This window comes from Hermetia illucens, chromosome 4 (assembly GCF_905115235.1).
Source record: "Hermetia illucens chromosome 4, iHerIll2.2.curated.20191125, whole genome shotgun sequence".
Taxonomy (NCBI): domain Eukaryota; kingdom Metazoa; phylum Arthropoda; class Insecta; order Diptera; family Stratiomyidae; genus Hermetia; species Hermetia illucens.
Genome location: NC_051852.1, coordinates 73480289 through 73504730, shown reverse-complemented (window position 1 = coordinate 73504730; position 24442 = coordinate 73480289). Strand labels below are relative to the sequence as shown.

The 24442-nt window shown below is 40.9% G+C and overlaps 1 protein-coding gene across 1 annotated transcript; it reads left to right on the top strand.

Annotated features, from left to right (window-relative positions):
• The first annotated feature begins 326 nt into the window (after positions 1 to 326).
• LOC119655076 (uncharacterized protein C05D11.1-like) lies at positions 327 to 13627 on the top strand. Its single transcript, XM_038060772.1, has 18 exons — positions 327 to 587; positions 901 to 1142; positions 8703 to 8909; positions 8965 to 9087; positions 9153 to 9224; positions 9288 to 9470; positions 9527 to 9650; positions 9710 to 9855; positions 9910 to 10005; positions 10064 to 10222; positions 10289 to 10465; positions 10521 to 10757; positions 10832 to 11012; positions 11062 to 11314; positions 12530 to 12863; positions 12933 to 13106; positions 13239 to 13375; positions 13437 to 13627. Exons 1-18 carry the CDS (start codon positions 452 to 454, stop codon positions 13492 to 13494), a joined length of 3039 nt encoding a protein of 1012 aa, XP_037916700.1. The 5' UTR covers positions 327 to 451; the 3' UTR covers positions 13495 to 13627.
• The last annotated feature ends 10815 nt before the right edge of the window (positions 13628 to 24442 follow it).

Genomic DNA, 24442 nt, shown 5'->3' with positions numbered 1-24442 from the left:
GACGGGGATATGAAATGTTGGGATTCCACTGTATTACCATTTAATGTGATACGGGAGCACTGAGTTTTTTAAGTCGATGCCCTCCCCAGAAATGTACACCCTCTTTCGCAAATTTGGAGAGCCCCTTCTTGCTTGAGATTTAATGTCATGACAATAAATTTTACCATTTCTTAGTAAATTGAGCGAAGCAAACATTTAACTGACGCCACAAGCGTTAAAAACGCTTTCAAAAACATCAATTTAAAAATCTGAGTTCTTTGCGCACACCCTGTTGACCGTATGGGTTGGTGTACATTGAAGAGTGACGACAATGACAGGAACCAATTAGAAAAAGAGTTGTCAAATGCCAAGTTGTCCATAAAGCGGTTTGGCTTCAAGTTTGCGATCTGCTCTGAATAGTAACAGTATAGTCATATTTCGCGTTGTTGTGTTTGTGCAAGAAAATAGGAAAATGTCCTTCAAGCTGGTAGCAAAAGCAACCGTTGACGATTCCATTGAGGTGTCGAAATTCCGGTCGGAGGCCACCGGTCTCTCGGTTGTCATTGCGGAGGTGGAAGGCCCGGTTGTCAATGGACATTTTGCATTGGGTAAAGTGATTTTGTTGCTTTTGTTTTATACAGGAAAAAGTCTCATGGAAAGACAAAATGTTGTTGAGCAAGTTAAAATATCTTCAAGGGAGTGCATGCTGGAGGGAGGGACCGGTGTAGAACTCACGTCATCCTTGAAACAATAGGCGTTAGGTCATTCTGCATGCATTAGCACTTGTCCATATTCCACGCATTTGCATAGCCTCCGCGTGGGTATTGTTCACGAGAAATGACTAATAAAGTCAAGTTATTGTTTACTCTTTGGGAACTTCAAAGTTGATCAGTTAACAATAATTTCCTTATTACATTGCAGCGACCGAAGCGCACGATGATGATGGATTGCCCCATACTTTGGAGCACCTTATTTTCCTCGGTTCTGAGAACTACCCGTACAAAGGAGTGCTCGATTTACTGGCGAATCGGTGCTTGGCCTCAGGGACCAATGCCTGGACGGACACGGATCATACTTGCTACACAATGACGACAGCTGGAAGTGATGGATTCCTCGCTTTAATGCCTATTTACTTGGATCATATTCTGTATCCGACGTTGTCAGTAAGTAAATTCTATGAAATCCTTTTTGATAAGCTAGACGGCCATTGCCAGTCCAATTGCACAAATTATTATGTACAGGGCGTTGAGAAATCAGTGCGAGACTAAGTTTGTTAAATCTGATATTTTTGAGTCATCATCAACTCACAACTTTTTCGTGGTGCTTGATAAGTTCCCAAAAGGATAGTGTTACAATTTTTATGCGTTTTGGATGGCTGTGCAAGATTTGTTTAAAATGAATGGAACAAGTAGACATTTACTAATTTGGGGGTAGCTCCTCATAAATTGCCGTTGCTTTTGATAAGTAAGTTAATCAGATCAGACAATTAAAACAGAAATTCAGCGCTAACGCGATGTTAAGCCACTTGAAAAGTCCCCTTGAAGTCGTTAACACTGTTATGCTGTTTTGTGACGCGTGAGCATGCGCATTACTTTTCATCGACGTGAAGTCAATAGAACGAAAGCACAAAGGGTAACAAAAGACTTCTGACCAAATTCTGGTACATCAAGTAATAAGCTCGCATGATATTTTTTAAAGAGACAAAAATCCTTAACGATTCCACCGTTCAGCAGGCTCGTTTTCAAATTTCTGCTTCGTATTTGTATGGAAAAGACCTTGTAGTCAACTTCAGCACCTGGGTGGCCTTGTTGTGGAACTGACTGTTCTGAGTGACAAAAAATTTAGCGTAATGTCGTCCTTTGTGAGATCTAAATTTTAAATAAAATTGAATGGATTCTGAAGAGTACCTCCTTTATTGACTTAAAGGGTCTCATCTTCCGAAAATCAAATTATTAGATTTTGGATTTATACAGGTATTTTGGTAGTTGTAATATCCTCATTGTCTAATTATCCTATTAATCTAAGTATCCCGTTACGTTAATTATCTGAAGTTGTGAGAGAAGTTGTTGCCCATGTCTGTTGAAGCTGGGGGACTTTTTTTTTTAAAAAAATATAGAGGCTTTCATACTGTTTTTTTTGCGTCATTTATTTTATTAAATGCCAAATGGTGTCTGCGTTCTACTATGCGTTTGGCTACCGTTGATTTTATGTGTGGGTTGTTCTTTTTTGCTGGTTCGTACTTTTTTATATTATTATTAATTCGTAAACTATCCTCAGCCTAGACAGGAAATTTTGTATACGCCGGCGGTTTTTTTTTCTTCATAACCAACTGTACCCAAATCCTTAGTAAGTAGCATTTTTGCATCCGACTTATGCTTCAAGTCAAAGTATGTTAATGTTGTCCATTCCCTTGGTTCGATGTCTTCTTGCCTTGAAGTCTAGTCCAGCTTCTTTTGAATCTGATTCACAGTGATGCCTCTGTTGCCCCTGAATTTCTTTGCTGTGTCGAGGATATCGTTCGTTTCCTTTTGCCTCCTTCTCATTGAGCGGCTTTATGGTCACCATGTGGACCATGAAATTATATTCCGCCATCTTGTGGTGAGAATCGTAGTTTGAAGTGTAATTGATGGTTTGTTGTGTTTGGGGTAACCCCCTCGTTCTCGGATTATTTTTAAATCCTTCTTTAACTTGATTCGCGTGTGTTGGTTTATCATAAGATCACTATAAATATTCATTTATTTTAAATGTCTAGTAACGTCATTTAGATGTCTAGTAACGTTAAGTTATGTAAAAATGCTCACTATATAAGAAAATGAATTATCTGGAAACCAATTCAGATATTCGAAAAGCAGTGGTCGAAAACTACGATGTTCAGGTGTCGAAATATGCGACTCATATATCTCCCATGACAATTATCCTAAATATGATATTTTTTTAAGGAATAATTTAATAATAATTTATTCTTTTGAAATTTACTTGGGAACATCAGCACCGGCTCATTGCAGATTGAGATTACCCTCTTTGCAGTGACGATACTATACTATACTATATTTTAAAACATATATATTCTATATATGTAAATTTTACATAATCCTTTTTAATTTTCACGAATCACACACAATGTTCCTATTTCGATACAAATATGTATCCACAAAACCAGGAACGCGAGAGACCAGAATTTCTGGTCCAAATAGTTTATAAGAGTTTGCACAAGTTTGCAACGTTGCAATGAAAGAAAAAGTTCACAGCACAAAATCCGGTGTTTCACCGATATTATCCAAAGAAATCACTTTCACTACACTATTTAATATAGATAATGTATTTGATATGATGTCACTATTTATCAATAATTATAATAACCTCTTAAATAATCAACTATTGCATGGAAAAAGCACAATCTAAAAAAATAACATCTATTTATGTCGCTATTTACCGAAATGCTTTGTTTTGAGAATCGAAGCCAATATGCTTATCATGTACTTATAGACACCTAGGTCTATTTTGTCTTCCATATTGTTATGGAATAGAAACTTGTGAGAACTTAATTTTTCTCAGAGTGGCTTTGCACCTGACAAGTTCCTCAGCGACGGTATTTAGTACATGCAACACCGTCTCAAATTGAATCTTATTATTACTATTATCAATACTATTTTCAATGGAGAACTGCGTTGTGAAATTGCTTCACGCATTAACGCAACCTGGATGAAGTGACGTTCCACAACTGGTGTTCTTTGTGATCGACGTATCAACGAACCGAACGTCTCAAATCTAAAATTTATCGCAATGTCGTCCCGCCTGTTGCTCTCTATGGTTCTGAGTATTTGTCGACTATAAAAGACAATAAACAGCTTCTTGCGGTAATGGAGACGAAGATATTGCGTTGGACTAGTGGCGTGACATGTTTAGCTCACATCCGAAATGAGGATATCCGCGATCGATTTGGGGTTGCACCGAACGTGGAAAAACTGCGAGAGAGGCGTCTTCGATGGTATGGTCACGTAATTCGCGCTAACGAGAATTAACTTGCCAAGATTGGTCTGAACCAAAAGGCCGACCAAAACAACGGTGGCTTGATGCGCCGGATGGGGATTTAAAAGCGTGGCGATTGCATCCAAATTAGGCATTTGATAAAACAAAAAGGCGAAGCCAATCACGAAGAATAAAAATATTTTTTTTATTATCATAAATTGTGAAATTTTAAAAATTTCAATCAGAAACATTATTGGTTCCAAAATATATAGATTTTTATATGTGTAGATGCTTGCGCTGTCTCTAGGCTCTGCTCTTAAAAATGGTGTTTGGGATGTCTATCAATTTTCTCGACCCCGCTATTACCAACAACTTTATCCTACTTTCGCCGACAAAGCGATATGTCGTGCCAACTGTTGTTAGTTGAAATTGTGTTTTTGTGCAAAATCCAGATAGAAAACAAAGCTTTTTTGAAACCGTTGAATTTGTATCTGTCCCATTTTTTTGGAACTGACTGAAATTGTTATCACGAAACCCGGGCCCTGCTAACAAAGCGATTTTATTCACTGTGGTAGCCACCGAACAACTCGACTCGAGGACACCCTCCTGCTTGGTATTAATCCGGACTAGTCGTTCAACTAAGCTTGCGAGCGAAATTCGAAAATTCCGTGTGCATGATGTTCTCGGCTACAAGCAAAACGCAAAGCGGTTGTTCAATAGCTGGTTCAATGTGCATATATATATACAGTAGCCGCTCGTTAAAAGTTAAAGTTCTTAAGTTATAATCGATTGCTAGACCGATACCAGATTGATGTTATAAATGTTATATGTACATATGAATAAATGCTAACGGGAATGTGCCCGCGAGTTGCTTACGCATCTAATGCTATACGATTTGGTGTTTCACGTCAACATTTCAAAGTGCAGGTTGCGAAAAAAGCAGCGTCATCTTCGCGTTGGGACCAGTAGTGTCGTCAGTGCTGCGAGTTCTGATAGATTCTCTAGCAAATGACCATCAATATATTGCGTGAGAAATGGTTAACGCTATATTTCGACTTGCATCAGCCCGGCAATTTCACTGCGTGTAGAATGCCAAGCACCCTTGGTGCGACCCATCCGTCAGCCATCTTGAGAGTGTGGATTCCCCTGCATGGCCATCCCGCAATGCAGCCCCTCTTTGATGTGTGACCTACCCACTGCCACTTCCGCCTTCCGATCACAGCGCATACGAGCGAGTCGTGGGCATCGACCAAGTTCTTCGTTTGTGATAGTCTTGGGGAAGCGTACTCCGATGAAGTGATGCAAACAGGTGTTGATGAAAACTTGGAACTTTTGAGCAAAAGTGGGGATCACTTCCCATGTGCTACTCCCCTCAGAAACAATACTATCGCCGAACAAGCTCAATTTGATCTTGGTTGAGATGTTTGCATTTGCGGATTTTAGACTAAGCAGCGAAAGCGAATCTAGAAATCATGCTTCCTAGGTATACAAATTGATCGACGCCATCGATGCTCTGCCAATTAATGCAGATTGGTATAATGGGATGCCCCGTCAGACTGAGAACCTTGGGTTTGTTCGTATTTATCTTCAGTCCAATTCTATTTGCCTCTCTTTTCAAATCGAGAGCCATTTGGCCAAGGGTTATGATCCGATGAGAGACCAAACAGATGTAATTAGTGCAATCGGGGTGTTTGAGGAAAGACGCTATCATCAATTTAATTCTTTCTTCTTCAGATAAGGTAGAATGAAGAACGTTACTGATGACAAGAAGAAATAATATCGGTGACAAGATGCAACCCTGATGGACTCCGCTCGGATCTCAAAATTCTGGTGTTTTGCGCCATATATTGCCCTGATAATGGCTATTAGTTTCTCCGGAATGCCCTTCCTGCATAGAGCATTCCAGATAAACGATATCGAAAGCTTTCTCGAAATCGATGAAGAGCAGGTGAAGCGAAGATCGAAACTTTGCGCACTGCGCACTGTATTGGTCCGTAGGATGTTGATGTGGAGACCGTTAAGCCTAGCGGTTCCGTTCGGTCCATTGATGGGAGAAATGATTTCCCGATTTTCTTGATGCGCTCTCTTTCGTGATGCGATGTACGATGTTTGTCACTGCGCACACTACGCTGAACTTGTTAGAATTTCGCTCGGCAACGAAGTTCGAGTTTGTTAAGGCCGCCATCACTCGCAACGGTCAGCCTCTTCTGGACGTGACCGAGGACGTGTATAGCACAGGATGTCATAGTGTCATTGACGGCGGCCCCATGCAAGTCAATATATTCAGGCAGGATTACTCAGTATATCTGCTGTCGGATCAGTAAGATAGTTCTCCCACTGTTGAGCGGAACTACGTGTAATTGCTCGTAAAATGGATCCTTTCCGCTCGGAAGTCTCCTTTGGTGCATAACAATTGTGATGCTCCCTAACATTAATCGGAATTTTGCATATCCATGCAGCCATACTTTTCTTCAGGCGATACATAATCCTGTCAGAAATCGCCGCCCAGGTCAAGAGAGTGTGTCTACTACCATTTGGTATTTCAGAATATTTCCGCAAAATCGAGAGGAGTGCCCTCCAGAGCCCTCCCTCTTATTTCGCTTAAACTCAAAATGTCTAGCTTATATCGTTGGATTTCCGCTTGAGTTGGAGAAAGGGAGAATTCTGAGGACCCTCGCAACCGTTGTCAAGGAGCGTGCGGACATTTTGGAAACTAATCCTAGTCCGTTTTCGATAAACAGAACTGTCTATTTTCTGAGGCAGATGCAGACATGTGTCTGACCAATGTCTCAAACAGATAATCATTTGTCTGGTACATCCCCGGACATAAGTCTGTCTGATATCTAAAACAGGTACAGGCAGCTGTCCCCATAAACTTAACTCAATATTTCCCCACTGAGTTCAGTCAGGAGTTAATGTCTTTCTGGTAGCAATTTACAAGTAGCTAGCCCCATAGACTAATATATATGGCGCTACTAACACTAAATCTATATGATTCTTAGTTAACCCTAACCTTCAACAATCACGCGTACAAATTGGACAGCTGTCGGACTATTGATTTGTTGAACAGAGCATTTTGAGTAAAGCAACTTTTGTTCGAGCGCAATGCCGACCACATTGCCTCCTATAGTGTTCTGTAGTGTACCGTTACGGTCTTGAATGAAGTGCTCTAACACACTTCAAGGCCCTGATCCAACATGGATTGTTACGCCAACGATTATTATTATTATTATTAACTTTTTGTTAGTTAGAAGAAAATGGTTAAAAAAGAATTTCGTGTGCTAATAAGGCATTGGATTTTAACGAAAAGAATACTGTTGAAGCTAAGTTGATAAACGTTATTCGGACTTCGTATCAGGGAAATCAACCGTTGAGAAGCGGTTTGCTAAGTTTAAATGAGGCAAAATGAACACCAAGGGCGATTCATTTTGAATGACCGTAAAGTGAAATCCATCGAGATAGCTGAGACTCTGAAGATATCAAAGAAACGTGTTGGAATATCGTGCATGAATGTTTGAGTATGCGAAAGCTCTGTTCAAATGGGGTGCCACGCGAGCTCACAATCGACCGAAAACAACAATGAGTTGACGATTCCAAAGCGCACAAAGACGCAACAGTCGGCTGGCAAGGCTATGGTACCAGTATTTTGGGATACATATGGTACAATGTTCCGCATCCACGATATTTTCCAGATCTGGCCTTGACGAATTTTGATTTGAAAATTTCATACTTTTTTATACGGAAAATATCCACCATTTTTAAATAAAAAAATTCGAGGTTTTTGAATTGGTTCCAGGTGTTTCCCCCTTTTGGTCTACGCATTATGTAAAAATACATACTATTAGAAAATAAGAATTTGGCAAAGTATACGAGAGCTTATTTCAGCTTACAAACACTGTTCCGCTCGAAACGTCTGACCATTGGGTCAAAGCTCTTACTGTACAAGCCAATGATCTTGCCAGTCCTCATGTATTCCCCGGACACTTGGGTTCTTAGCAAGAAAAATTGCGAACTCTTGGCCGCGTTCGAAAGAATCCTCTGAAGAATTTTTGGCCCTTTACATGAGGATGGACAATTCCGTAGCCTACATAACGACGAAATCTATGAGCGATACCACGACCGTCTGTGGATAAAATCCGGCTCAACAGGTTGCGGTGGGCGGGCCATTTAATTCGTATGGATGAGGATGATCCAGCCCGGATAGTCTATGGTAGAAAAAGAAGACAAGGCAGACCCTGCCTAAGATGGAGCGATAACGTAGGTCAGGACCCCAGAAAGTTTTTATGGATACCGAATTGGTGGACCTTGGCGCAAAACCGGGATGTGTGGGGTTCTTTATAAGGGCAGGCCTAGATCGGATACCGGTTGTTGCGTCGTTGATGATGATGATGATACGAGAAAGAATTTTGGAACTTTTCATCAAAAAGCGTTGTTATGGAAAATCTATTATTAAGTCTCTAAATACTTTTATTCGAAACCATTTTTTCTTTCTTAAACCACAACCTACAGGGCTAGCTGTTACAAAATTGTCCAGATGAATAAATAGATCAATGCTTTTAATGCAGATAGGATGAGTGCGACAACTTGCCAGTGGTTCGTTGGACCACTCAAAATCCAAAGTCATTTAGTGAAGATATATGACTTAGTGAGAAAGTACGAACGTGGTCGAAAGCCTCAACATAAAGAAATTATTGCTTCTGATAAATTCACTTGATTTACTAATTTTAAAGAGTGTGATTTTTGTTAAATCATAGGACTCGGGATTTCTAACTGAGGTTCATCATATTTCTGGAGAAGGTGAGGATGGGGGTGTCGTATATTGTGAAATGCAAGGCCGTGAAAATACGGGGGAGTCCAGGACCCATCTACAACTGCTGCGAGCGGCGTACCCTAATTCAGGATACAGTGCAGAAACTGGGGGAATAATGCATAACTTACGGACAAGTACAAACAACGAAAAAGTAAGTATTAAGTTTATTCTGCAGAAGTGAATTAATAATGAATTTATGAAAATAGGTTCGAAATTATCACGCCGCATTCTATAGACCAGAAAACCTCACGGTAATTATAACGGGGAAAATTGATGCTGAAAAAGTATTTGAAGCATTGAAACCAATTGAAAAGAAAATTCTTTCAAAGGTAATATATTGTTGAACTTATATTTATGTTTATAAACTGTAGAATGAAATATGTGACTTCTGCAGGGCAAGAAGGAATCATTTAGAAAGCCATGGCAAACGCCTGTTGCTTCTCTGGAAAAAGCTCAAGACATTAAGGTTAGAATTTATCACTTTTTTATTTTTAAAAATGTAAAAACAGCCATTTTGAAATATATATAGGTCGTTTATCCTTCTGACGAAGAAGATTGTGGTCTAGTTTACGTTGGTTTCCGCGGACCCAACTGTGCTGACAATCATTCTGTGTTAACTGCGTGCAATATTCTTCTGAGATATCTGACAGATACATCAGTTAGTCCTCTGGAGAGAGAATTCGTCGAAATTGAAGATCCCTATGCGAGCAAAGTACGGTAACATTTTTTTTAAATATCCAACAAAGACTAAAGAAAAACTGTACTCAGGTGTCCCATGCAATAATAGAAAATTTGAGCTCTTTATTGTGTTTGTTATTTGAAAATGTACCAGTCAATAAAATAGATGATATTTCCGGGAAATTGAAAGAAATTCTGTCTAGGTTTGCAAAAGGTAAATTTTATGGCAAATTTTGAAATTGTCGAACTTATTTTCATTCGATTGGATTGAAGGTGATGAAAAAATTGATATGCATAGGATGCATTACATAATAGAAAAGGAAATCCTTGAAGCGCTTAGCAGTCTGGAAAGTAATCCACACGATGCCGTTGCTTTTCTTATTATTGGTGATGTTTTGTACGGGCGTAATGAAAAAGATGTCAGTATTTTTACATAATGCTAAATCGATTTTAATGAAATGAATTCATCGTAGTTCGTCGACCGATTGAATACGAAAAAAATCTTAGAAGCATTACTTAGCAAACCAGCAGATTATTGGGTTGATTTACTGAAAACATATCTTGTTGATGTAAGTATACATACGAAATTCTAAGTTTAATTTTATTTAATAAATATATTTGCAATAGGCTAATGAGATTTGCGTGCGTGGTTACCCCAGTATTGAAGAACAAGCAAGGATGTCCAAAGAAGAAATCGAACGTATCGAAAAGCAAAGGAATACACTAGGTCCAGAAGGACTCCAAGCGAAAGGAACCGCATTGATGGAAGCCATGGCTAAGAATGAAGTACTTCCTATACTCGTTATTTAATATATTAGCAGACGATGAATGTCATTTCGTTCTTACTCCCAGGAGCAACCACCCGAATCGATGCTGACTCAAGTACCGGTACCAAGCACCGAAGACATCAACTTCCATTATTTGAAAATATACAAAGCCACAGATGGTTCACAGTCAATTCCATGCGTAGATTTTAATGACTTTCCAGTTTATGCTGAAATTTATGATATTCACACCAATTTCATTTATGTGAGAAGGACTGACCCCTTTCGTAGTCAATAAAATAATAGCTGGCATTTTCTAGTTAATAGTGACGTTGAACACGGGATCTTTAGATACAAGACTGCGACCATATCTACTTCTTCTTTTAACCCTAATTTTGGAATCTCCCATTCGTCGCGATGATCAGTTGATTCCATATGAGGAAGTTGTAGCCGCCTTAGAGAAGGACACAATATCTACAGGGTCTAGCTTAGGAGTGCAACCCAATTCCAGTTTTAACTGCGAACCGTTTTCAAATACGGCCGTCATTATGCTACAGGTATGTTGGATGTATTGGATATACCTCAGATTAGGTAGATTTAATTCTAAATATATGAAATATAAATTTCTTAGGTTGAACCTAAAAAATATGAAACAGGAGTGAATTGGATGCGGGAAATTCTACACTCTACAGAATTTGTCACAGAGCGTGTTCGTGTATGTGCATCGAAAATGCATAATGCTGTGTCGCAAGCTAAAAGGAAGGGCAATTCTATAGTTCGAGATTTACTGAAGGCAATGTATTACGAAAATGGTAAGCCTCAATACATTACACAAGGGTGTCACTAAAACTCTTTTTGCAGATACAAATATTCGTGTTAGTTCAATGTTGAAGCAACAAAAATTCTTAAAAGGAGTATTGGATCAACTTGATGGACCTGATTCACAAAATGTCCTTAACGATTTAAATACAGTACGCAAGCATCTATTGGGAAATCAAAATGTCGCGGTCCACATAGCAGCCAATCTTAAAAAACTTTCCGAGAATAGAATTAACATTTCAAGTCCCTGGAGAAATGTAACCGAAAAATCTGAGATTAGTGAGAAAAACTACAGGTGAGAATATGGACAACTAAAACTACTCGTATTGTCCTGGCAGACATGTTCTTAAGACAAATGAACTGACTTTGCTTGCGCCATGATGTCGCCTTTGAATAGTCATAAATCCCTCTGTGAGGCATGACAATACCTAGGCGATAGTTCTTGTAAAAGGCGCAAACAATGCAGTAAATCTACTGAGAAATCACAATTTTGATATTTCCTAAGTTAAATGGGTATACACTGAACTTTCTGTATATTAGTCTATTTTAACATTGGCATTAATGAGGCCATAAAATACTTTTAATGTATGCATATGCTCCGTGCAATGACATGGGCCGATGTGTGAGACCACACATTCAACCGGTTCCGAAGAAATTGCATGTGACAGAGAGAGAAAGCATGCCAGGGGATCGATTCTAATTCCAACATTAAAAATCATTGACTTAGTGCACTGCTGAAAACAGCGTCTGCTATACAAAGATACATCATCTTAGCGTTTTATAGCAGAACTGGTCACGAGCAATTCCTCTAAACGTGGAACAATCACCTTATGTACCACAGTCTATAGGTTTATCCGAAGACAGAACAGCGTTTTTGACAGCAGATTCAATGGGAACCAGTACCATCACAGTTGACAACGACCTATTCAGAACTGTGCGATTTAATTAACTCAAAACAATACTTCAGTCTGTGCGCTCCACAATTTGCGTCCTTTGCAATCGACATATCGGTAAATATCTCAAAACCGACGTCTACAACAGTGAGTTGACCAAGCACCAAATACAATAAACGCCGCTTCGCGGTTATGATGACGATATATATGGTATTTGCATCGAAGATAAATCTCAAGAGAAACGCCTTCTCACATTAAGGAAGGGAAACGGCCCGAAGGTCGATTGAAACAGCGATGGCTTAACACGCTAAATTGCCCTTTTAAAATCGAATGACTCCACCTAAACCAAGGTTACGATTAAAAAACCCGATCCAGATGACGCGACGAGAAAAAGAGCAAGTTTTACCAAGGTAACTAGGGGTTCGCAATTTACTATTTATCGAATCGAGCCATCGCTGTTTCATCCGCATTTTTGTCTATTCATAATGATGTAGTGAATGACATATTGTGTTGCATATGTACCGCTACCGTGGGCTTACCGCTTGCATAGTATGAAAAATAATGATAATGAAATTGAAACTTCTTCTATTTACTTACATTCTGTATTCTGCTTTCAGTGCAAATATTATCCCAGACTGGAAAGTAATAAAGCCTGAGGGAATCATTCCAGAAATTCAAGGTACTGTTGTTGGCCTGGGATGCATCGAAAGTGCTTTCCTCTTTCATGCTGCTCCATCAATCAACGATTTCATGCATCCTGACTTACCAGCATTAATGTTGTATTTACAATATTTGACACAATTAGAAGGGCCACTGTGGAGGCAAATCCGCGGCCAAGGATTTGCCTATGGATACAATATTATTCCACGACCAAACGAAGGTCTTTTGTGTCTAACTTTATACAGGGCTACTAATGTTGTGGCAGCATTTAAAGAAGCAAAGAATACTATCGTAAGTTTACGAACATTTCGTTTAAAGATGGGGAAATTTGAATTGATTTGATGATATATTCGTTTTTAGGAAGCCCAACTTGCTGCTGGAGCGAAGTGGGATTCTAATCTTTTGGAATCAGCGAGAAGCTCATTGATATTCGAGATCATCGAACGTGAAAAGAGTGTAGGAAACTTGATTGTTCAGGGATTATTAACTACCTTCAAAAATGTTCCGGCAGATTACAATCAACTTTTAGTAAAGGTGAGTTTCTTTTACTGCATTGCTGTATGTATGAATCAGTATTATTAGTAGCATAAACTATGCTAGTTTTTGCGAACAGTGCAGCAATCAAAAGCTTACTAATTATTTTTTCAATTCTTTCTTTTCAAACAGAAAGTAAACGCGGTTGATACCGAACAACTAGACAAAGTAGGAAAACTTTATATATCCAAACTGTTTGCTCCGCAAGCTAAGACAGCAATTGTGTGTCACCCAGATAAAGTTAAAGAAAATATATCTGCGTTTGCTGCGTAAGTATTTGATCTATATTATTTCTTCGCTTCCCTTGTTAATTTACTTTTCCTTTCGTAGCATGAATCGCGAACTGGTTGCTGCCGCATCGCTCGAAGAAAGCATTTTAGCAAAGTAAAAAGTAGCAATCTCACACACTGCACTACAATGAATTTTTTCGAATCACATTCAATCCTTCTAAAATTTAAACCAACGATTTACAACTGTGTGATATAGCTGAATTATTAATTAACAACTTTTTGATATATTGACCGCTTCAAAAGGGTTTTAATTCTTTTTTCTTGCATCCAAGAAAGTCATAAATATTTAATAGATAATAGATTGAAAGAAAAGAATGTTTTCTTATGTCTTCATTTGTCGTAATGCTCCATTATGAAGGTATTATATTTATTTCTTTTCTTGATTTCCACCTAAGACAACCCCAAACCCGTTTGGGAGTCTGAAGGGCCGTGTAACGCTAAAGCGCCTCCGGGTGTAGGTAGAGCATTCAATAATATTCGTTATTAATTTATTGCATCTTTACCCCAGTAAGTTAAAAAATTGACTCCAAGTGTTCCCTGCTTGTTCGAAAAAGAACAGAAATCTGCGCCTTTGCTACAAGTAGCGACCTTTTGCTATCGTATCAGGACACAGGTTTGTTTTTGTAATGTGTATACGCTCTTCAACAAAGATATTGAGGAACTCAATTACTCGTTTTTTTCTACTTGAACGAGGGTTCCAGCCTTATAAGTTGGAAACTTGGATTCTAGGGTTAAAAAGGGTAAATGGCGGGACTCTGGAAAGCACTTCTCTCGGTCGTGCGGCAATATTCTATTTTACGTCAGGAGTAAGCGTGAATTCAATGTTGGATAAATGTTTACCACAATCGCGATGCATAGCCTTGTTACTTGAAAGTCCGAAAACGTACCGAGCAAGAACAGTGACCATCTGTATTCTAATCACTAGTAGTAGATTTAGAGGTTGTCTTCTGGATGTGCGTAACAAGTGACCTGGGAAGGGATTATCTTCTAATGCGTTCGCCACGTTTCGGTGGGTTGCAGAGCTGTAATGCCTCAAGTTGAACATCTGCCGTTCGAAAGTGGGAGCTATCTTGCTGATTGAAAGGCAGAAACCATAATTAATCCGCCTGATAATATTGGCGAGCCGCTACTAAAATTGCTATTTTCTCGGGCGCTACTCAGTGCAACGCCTCCCTTCCCGCAGTCCCTAATGCAAATCCAATGTATATTATAATTGTAATTATAAATTGTTTTATAATTTAAGAATAAAGGATATATAATAATAATAATCGTTCGCGCAACAATCCAATTGGATCAGTGCCTTGCGATGTATTACAGCACTTCATTCAAGACCGTAAGGGCACACTGTAGGAGGCAATGCGGTCAGCATTGCGCTTGTTCGAGATTATTACCCTTATTTGGCTCAGGTACTCATTCACAGCTGAGTCGACTGGTGTTCGACATCCAGTCACGATAACAAATCCCTGTACCACGAGTGAGATTTGAAACGCGATCTTCCGCAACGGCAGCCAAACGCTCTAACCATTTGAGCCATCCGAACATCCCGAATAAAGGATATCTATCTAAAAAGACCACTTCATATTGTGAAAACCATTGCCGACGACGAATATCAATATTATCCAATGTACGCCCTTGTCTTAATTAGAGATTTGGAATGGCTGTGGTCACTCCCGGGTCATACGAGTAGGAGCCACAATCGCTTGTTTTGTTCTCCCACATGGAATTTTCAAAGCCTTTCCGACATTCGTGTTCATGGACGACCACGCTTCAGGAATATCGGGCCGCACATGTTTCACGGTTTCCTGTTGGCGAAGAGGTGGTAGGAAGGCCAGGAGGCGTCTAGAGCGGTAGGCTTTCTACTTGGTAAAGGAGTACAAGGGTAGTTATAAATCTCGCCGATAAGCAGAGGAGAATCTACTCTCATCTAAAAGTAGCAGAAGGTGGAGAAGCGAACCCGTCGAAGTTAGAGATAGATAGATATGCCCTTGTAGTCCAGCAGAATGTTCAAATTACCGTCCGATGCGGTTACTTTCCCATACTATGAAGATGTTTGACCGCATTCTCGACAACCGTATTAGTGAAATCGTTGGAATAATCGTGAATCAAGCCAGATTCATCAAAAACTGCGGAACTACTGACTCAATACACGCTGCGCGGTTACTCATGGAAAAACACAGTGAGAAGAATCTTTACATTGCATTTCTGGATCTAGAAAAAGCGTTTAACCGTGTGCCACACCAACTCATAGTATGCTTTACGACAACACTTAGTGCCAGAAGAATTCTTGCGCTGAGTTCAAATGTTCTACCACGATCCGAAAAGTAAAGTTGGAAGTATGGCGGCTGTATCAAAACCACTTCGTGTCTCTGTTGGTGTTCATCAAGAAGGCGCCCGCTCACCACTCCTCTTTGTTCTTATTATGGACACCGTCACACGGGACATCCAGCGCCCTATACACTGATTTATGCTGATGATGTTTTCCTAGCATCTAATAGCAAAAATGATCTCGAGCAACTTGTCCAAAAATGGAATGAGCGCCTCATGCAATACGGTCTCAGATTGAATCTAAACAAAACTGAATTTTTGACAACCGGTCCCCATGAAACAGGCACAATCACTCTCAGCGGCAATCATCTGCCCAGAACTGAGCGATTTAAATACCTCGGGTCAACGCTATCAAACAGTGGAGAACAGAGGAAGTAGCCATTCATACACCCAGACCATCTTGGCCTGGGTGGACTCCGGATCCTTGAAGGTGTTAGCGAACGCTGCGGATAAGGTTCATGAGGTGCATGCGCGCCACGTGGTCAGTGAAGCGTCGCAGGAGACAAGGGGATAAATTTCCGAATTGTAGCAGACGATGGAAACCCTCGCGGCTATCGCCTCTAAGCTAACGGCAACGGTAGGAGCATTGCGTTGGGTGGTAGGTCGCACGTTAGAGAGCTCAACGATTCCTGCAATTTGCTGCTACCACCGCATCTTTGCCAACAAAGTAAAGAAATATATCAGCCCGTGCACGTGCTAGTTGGGAGCTCCGGCTCCCAGAACGCAGTTCCACGCCGCTTAACAATATATGATCCCTTACGCAAGCGCCATTACTTGATCGACACAGGCGCAGACCTCTCAGTTCTCCCGGTATCGCGGAATTACAAACTGATTCCGCATCTACTCAAACTAGCCGCGACAAACTCTTCAACTATATACACTGCAGGCAAGTGGACGTAAGTCTGGGACTTCGAGAAGCGTTCTCATGTCGTTTTGTTGTTGTGGACATCAGCAGTACCATATTAGGCGCAGACTTTCTAGGCCACTATGGATTATTAGTGAATCTACAGAATTGATCTCTTATAACTCCCGTAACTTCGCTCGGGTATTCAGGAAAACTTGCCACTTGTTCTACCGTGAGCCTTTCAATCATTTTTCAAAAGGGAGCCGAAATTCTCATTCGCGCGCTTCAATTCAGCAACAACTACCGAAAGTAATCTCTTGTAGCTAGCTAAGCATAATGTACAGCATTAGATCCACATTACTGGTTGCCCCATCTTTTTTAAGGTGTGTCCATTGCCATTCCAGAAGGTCGTTGTTGATAAGAAAGAATTCAGCACACTTTTAAAGCAGGGTATTTGTAGACCATCAAATAGCTGCTGGTCTTCTCCACTACAACTCCAAACGGCGAATGCGGACCATGTGGCGATTACAGACGTCTAAATGCTCAGACCATTCCAGACCGCTAACTGTCGTGTTTTCACTATCTTGGACTCAGCCAAGACGTACTATGAAATCCCCATAGCTCCCGAAGATATTCCGAAAGCGGCGATATGCACACTCTTCTGATTCTTCGAGTCCACATAGATGCCTTTTGGTACGTGCAATGCAAACTTTTCAGATGTTCATCGCCTCTGTTCTGCGAAACCTTACCTTTGGTTTCGTGTACTTTGATGATGTTTTATACTTCCTCCTCTGAGTCTGAGCATTTGAAACATTCCGAATGCATTTTTCAATGTCTCCTTTAGGACAGTCTTGTGCTTAACGTTGAAAAGTGCAAATTCCTTCAACAGCAGGTGAAGTTTTTAGGCCACGCGATTTCCCCTGAGGGAATTCAATTGGATCCAAACAAGGTTCAGGCCATCACAGACTTTCCACAACCTTCAAGAATGTGCGAAGGTTTTTGGGCATGTTCAACTTCTATTATCGCTTCTTGCCCAAAGCCGCATAACATCAAGCGATCCTCAATGCCTACTTGTTTGGACCAAAGACTCACGCGTGATTGCGTGATCACGGTGGTCGTCCAGGCTTTTGAACTAGCCAAACGATAGCTGGCAGACGCTATATTCCTGGCACTTTCTCAAACTGATCCACTACTAGCCATATTCGTCGATGTCTCAGATATAGCATTAGATGTTGCCCTTCACCAAAGCAAATCTGGCAGCCGTTGAGCTTGTTTTCCAAGAAATTGAATACAGCTCAACAGAACTACAGCACCTATGATCGTGAGCCATTAGTCGCGTACATGACAATAAGGTACTTCCAATACTGCCTAGAAGGCAGGCCGTTCACAATATTCACGGACCACAAGCCTCTCTCGGCCGAAGTCATTACTGACCAGGGAATGCAGTTAGAGTCTACTCTGTTCTCGGAGTTGGACAAACTCCTGGGCTTTAAATACTACCGGACAACTGCGTACCACCCACAATCCAATGGGATACTGGAACATTGGCATAGGACACTGAAGCCCGCTATAATGGCACACAATGATTCTTCGTGGTCGCAAGTCCTGCCTTTCGTTTAGTTGGCCTACGTAGATCCGCCAGCTCCGCCGACCTAGTATATGGGGACAATTTGAGACCCCCCAGCGATCTTGTGTTCGATACTAGGTCAGCCCTTTCCACCACTGGGCTTTTGCATTTGCTCCAGGACAGCTTTGCAAAATTAAAATCACCTCAGTTTTCCGCCATTTTTTGACGGACCAGGATGTCTAGAGAAGGAATACTTGCTTCTTTATAAGCCTAATATTACAGGGTTGATGGTGCTTAGCTGGGCTTTCTCTTAAAGTTCTAATTCCCATAGAAAACTCCAAAATTTCTTGCTTAAACATAGATCTTCCCTGTTCTTCCATCAGTCTGTTGATCTCTCTCAACCTGTTAGTTCTCCAGGTTTGTTATATTAAGCGACAGGGCCGCAATTTTCGCCTGCTGATCCTTCATAGCCTCCGCCCCTTTTTGTATGATTACATCCCAATAACAGATCAGCTAGAGTACCTGCAGTCACTAGGCCAGGTATGATCTTAGCACCTAACTTCAGGATTCCGCTTCCTACAAGGGAACGGATACATGTAACCCTCTTTATGCATTTGATGGGGTATATCCCTTTTAGCTCCGATTGACGTTATCAGCTCGCCATTCATTTGCTGTTGTCTCGGATTTCTCCCTCTGGTTGTTCCTCGCAAATTCTTCCGAATTTTTCCAGTTGCTGTGACATGAGCTTCAAGTCAGGGGTGAAGTTCACTGACGTTGCGATGGTATACTTTAGTTCGAAAGTTTTCACCTGCACTGAACCCAAATCAACTATCCTGGTCACCAACAAATCGCTGCTTGTACCATTAATCCTCGCTTTCATTTGGCTCTTCCCTATGATTGCGGCGGAATTTCCATCGGCATTGGCCTTGATTTGTCGCTGGGTTCCTCTTCTGCCAGAAGAAGGCTCGATGAATGTTATCCCTCAGTAGTCAGTAGTTTTAAGCTTTACTTGCCGCACTACTCCTTTTGAATTGGGATAAACCTTAAACATCCGTCCTGTTGTCCAATCTAACGGGCTGTGACCGTTTCCTTAATCAGTACTAACTTTCCCTCAGCCAACTGTCTTCCAGGGTTCCTCCAGCTTCTGGATAGTAAAGTGGGCTGGCGTTTATACTTGTAAGTCCTGGTTGTTGCCAGTTAACGGATATAACGGCCGACTATTCAGGGTTGCCTCTCACGGACAAAGCGCTATGCGGAAACTGTCGTACGTAAAATTGAATCTGAAAGGCACTTGCTTCACGAATCGGTTCAGACTCCCGACTAATGCCTCGAATAATCCTCCAAAGTGACTAGTTCTGGGAGGGTTGTGATGGCACACGATTCATTTTGGGACCATATTCCCCTCAGTTTCGGATGCTAACTGGTGCCAAGCTTGTTTCAATACCTTTGACGCTCCCACTAAGTTTGTTCCATTATCGGAGCGAACTGTACGCTGCCCTCTCCGGCTAATAAACTTTTGAAAGGCGGCCAGGAAGGCAGTCATGCTCAGAACCATACATAATTCAAAATGTATCGCTTTAGTAGCCAGAAAAACGAGTACAACTATGTACATTTTCATAAATTTTGATTTTCTCAGATTAGAAGCCTTTACCTGAAACGGCCCGCATAAGTTCGTTCCGACATTTTCGAATAGCGCAGCTAGCCTAATACGTTCAGACGGAAGGTAAGCCATCTTCTGCATTGCGGATTTTCCACGCATTTTAATGCACAAAACACACCTCCTTATACATTTGATGGCCCTCTGCTGTAGGGTGGGAATATAATACTTCTTCCGCACAATAATCATCGTTAGGCCAATTCCGCAATGTCGATTCACTGCATGGATCTGCTCAATTATTAAATCGACCCAATGTGACTTATCTAACATTATGGGTTGTTTTGTTCGAAAGGAATGAGTCCTGCTCCAGCATTGCACCTACACATTGAATTCCAGAGTTTCCTCTATGAACGGGTTAAGTGTTGACAGCCAATGCTGCTTTTTTACTGCTTTTCCTCGTGAAATCCTCTCCACCTGCGCCTCAAAAAGCTGCCTCTGCTAAAGTTTAATTACTACACACTCAGCCTGTTGTAACTCCTCTTGGATCGAGTAGGGATCTGTATTCCTATTCCTCCATTGAAGGCATTTTGCGACTGTGTTCACTAGCCTAGTCAGACTGTAAAACGGGAGGATAAAATCCGCACCAACTGTTTTCTCAGTATCCAGCTTTGCTAAAGGAGTAAAGGTCTTCAATGCAGAAATAAGGAATGACGTGAGGGGAAACTCGGGCTGCAGGAACTGTGTTCCCATGAACCATAACTAGTGAGCAATAAGCTTCTGCGGTCTCAAACCTCTAGAAGCACCATCCCCAGGATTACACTTCGATTTCATATGGTGAAGGTTCTCAGCCAAAAAATGTTTATGGATGATAGCGTCCCTTCGGTGCATCAATTTGTTCTCAATAGTCTTTTGACTCCTAACCTAACAAAGGGCTACCTGGGAGTCGGTATACTCTGTGAATCTAATAAGGGCCGTCCCTAAGTTATTCCGTACGTTTTTTTATAATTCTGAAAGAAATACCACGCTGGAACTCATCTCCACTCAGAGTCTGAGTGGGGTAATTTCATCACGATTGGGAGTAACCAGCCAATAGGGCCAAAAAGAGCAGCGGCTATACTAAGAACCCTTCTATTGTTTTATATGATATTCGAGTTTGAATGAATGCTATAGAGAAAAGCAAGTCTTCCTTGGGGTTATAGTTCAAGGATCTTGAGGTCCGTCTCTGCTTTCTTCGCCTCAACATAGAACTCAAATACCGTAGAACTTCTCCCTGATAGATGCCCACTTAGTTAATGGAAGATGACCCTTCCCTCATAATAATAATCGTTGGCCCAACAATTCATATTGGATCAGGACCTTGAAGTGTGTTAGAGCACTTCATTCAAGACCGTTACGGTACACTACAGTATACTGTAGGAGGCAATGTGGTCAGCATTGCGCTCGTCCGAGATTATTACCCTGATTTGACTTTGGTACACATTCGCAGCTGAGTCGATTGGTATTCGACATCCAGTCACGATAACAAACCTTCTGCTACGACAGCCCAGCGCTCTAACCAGTTGAACCATGCGGACACAAGACCCTGCGCCTCGTTTCCGCTATAGGCCCCACACAACAGGTCATCCATATAGAAGGCATTCTTAATAATCCAGCCAATGCTTTCCTCTGGAGAAAACAAATTTCCAATAGTTTATAGGTAGCAAGAACACGTTCCACTTAGAACTTATAGGAGCTATAGCCTATTGGCTTCGAGGTGGTGCTGATATTTCCTGATGTTTTTAGAATGCAGTAATAGTATAGAATTATATAAACCTTGATGGTACTTGTATGTTTTCTTATGAATTCATTTTACAATTGAATAAAAAGCAAGAAAAATGCAAATAAAAATACCACATGCCCCATCAAAATATTACACCTCGTCATACTTAACCGGATGGTGCGTCTTACACACCTAGCCAGTTCCCAGACAGCTAAGTCATTTCAGCAGTTGGTAATATACTGGAATGATTTGTGATGTAGGGATCTAGTACGTATTACCTCCAATTAGTAATGAGTTTATAGTAATTATTAATTCTCTTGTGGAAAGTACTAATTTGATGCACTATATGGCGGCAACGTCAGCAGCAAAAACCAACCAACCAACAACATCAAACTGCACTGGTCAAATGGGAAGAATAAAGATAGGAGACTGCAACTTTGAGACCGTTGATAATTTCGCCTAACTAGGGTCGAAAATCACAACCGATAACAGCTACGATGATGAAATCCGCACACGGTTGTTGTCAGCCAACAGAGCCTATTTCAGCTTGCAAAAACTGTTCCGCTCGAAACGTCTCACCATAGGGTCAAAGCTCTTACTATACAAGACAATGATCTTGCCAGTCCCCATGTATTCCTCGAAGACTTGGGTTCTTAGCAAGAAGAATTGCGAACTCTTGGCCGCTTTCGAGAAAAGAATCCTCCAAAGAATTTTTGGTCCCCTATATGAGGATGGACAATTCCGTAGCCTACATAACGACGGAGTCTATGAGCGATACCATGACCAGTTTGTGGATAAAATCCTGCTCAATAGTTCGATGGGCGGGTGATTTAATCGGTATGGATGAGGATGATCTGGAAAGTCAATAAGGGCAATATCTATGGTAGAAAAAGAAGACGAGGCAGACCCTGCCTGAGATGGAACGATGGCGTAGATGAGGACGCCAGACAACTTTTAGGGATATCGAACTGGTGGACCTCGGTGCAAAACCGGGATGTCTGGAGTTCCTTATTAAGGCAGGCCTAGACCGGATACCGGTTGTTGCGCCGTTGATGATGATGATGCTTTGTTGATTTCACTATGATTCCCCTGAAAGCTGCCAGTATCATGCGATATATAATCAGCTATGTTATTGCAATTGTGTGAATCTACAATAAACTTAAGGAGGGTATTCAAATCAATTTCTAAAATATAACTAAATATAATACTTATTTGAGCAGATATATAATTTTACTTGAGCAGGTATCGGAATGGGATGCATACACGATATGTGTATGAATTATAATGACACAATCCCTCCAATCCCTCGAATCTTTAACAAAATTTTAGTTAGTTGTTTAGTTCAAATACCACCTTGTAACCACTTCGGCCACGCTACTCCCAAGGCAGAGTTGAGGCAGCGTCTGATGATTTGCCTCTGCCCTGGACGAAATCGTAAGTGAGCGTGTATTGCAGTTAAAAAAAAAAACTTGGACATTTCAAGTTAACATTTTATAACGGAACACGTAATGCGATTGCTCACAAGGAGATACCGTTGTGTTTCTTTTTATATTGAGAACTTTTGCGTTCCCTGACGTATTTGACAATGCGCGTTAAAGGGATGAATTTGATCCTTAGTGTCGTTATCCAAGAATTTTATACCTGCCTCGATGTTAATCACGGTTTCGTCGGCAACCTTAGTTTGTGGTACCGCGAACGCAAGACCGTTAGTTAACACCTTCATTTCGTTATCAATAAGTGCGATGTTATTACTATTTAGCTGCGGACTTGATTCATTTTTTAGGGTGAACAATTTTTTATTTAGAACGCGGCGCCTCTTTATAATTTCACACTCGAAAGCCCGGTGTAGTTTCGCGGTTAGTTGCTCGATTGGCAGAACCGATTCTGCGGCTTCTTTTGCCATCTTGAGGTACTTGCTGTATGCCTGTAACGCGATGATATTCTGTTTAGCGTAAAGAGAATTGAGAGTTACGGTGACGTGTTGCAGCTTTAACTTTAGAACTAATTTGCTATTATTGCGACCCGATTTCAGCTTAATGCGATGAGACTTCGGTATTACGAGGGATTTTATGTATTTCTTTAAAAATCGGATATTCTCGTTGTCCCTCGCAATTATTTTCTTCAGCCTCAACAACTCAGACTTCTGATTGGGAACCATTTATAAGAGATTAGATTTTGTCTGCTATTCGTAGTCTAGACTAAAATTGATAGCACGCACCTCAAGATGGCAAAAAAGCCACAGAATCCGGTCTGCCAATTGCGAAACTACACCGGGATTTTGAGTGTGAAATTATAAAGAGACTCAGCGATTTAAAAGCAATACGTGAACTTCGTAATAAACTCCTATATTTTCTCAAGGCGGACAAGGGGAACAACTTCGTCGTTATGGACAAAGATAAGTATGACCAGACCGTTATTCGGAAATTGGAGTGTGGAAACTTCTTCGAATTGCGGAACAATCCGCTTCCCGAATCTGTCAAAAGGGTCGATAGAGCCTTTAAGGAAGCTAGTGTGGTATTCCCAAACATTGAGCGACTCCGAATGCCCAATCCGCTTCATAAAGTCGAGTTTACAGTAGAGATAGAAAAGGATGGGTCTCGACCCTTCCTGGATCGAAATATCGCAATTTCTAGCGGGAAGTTTAATTTCGAGATATACCATAAGCCTACAGCAACGCAGAGAACGATACCAGCAACTTGATAACGGCTAGATTTAATGAACACATCAAGGAAGCGGTAAGTATTGTTTGGAAACAAAAGTCGTGTATAAAATCTTCAGTAGTAGCGCACATAGTCGAAGAAGCCCCTACCATTCAACAAGAAAACCTTGAGCTCTTCCTTCATACAAACCGAACGACAACCTTGGGCCCTTGGGAAAGTTTAGAAATTTTGAGAGAAGACGCGACGTGATTATTAAACACAGATTCAGGTAACTGCCCCTCAAAATTAATAAGA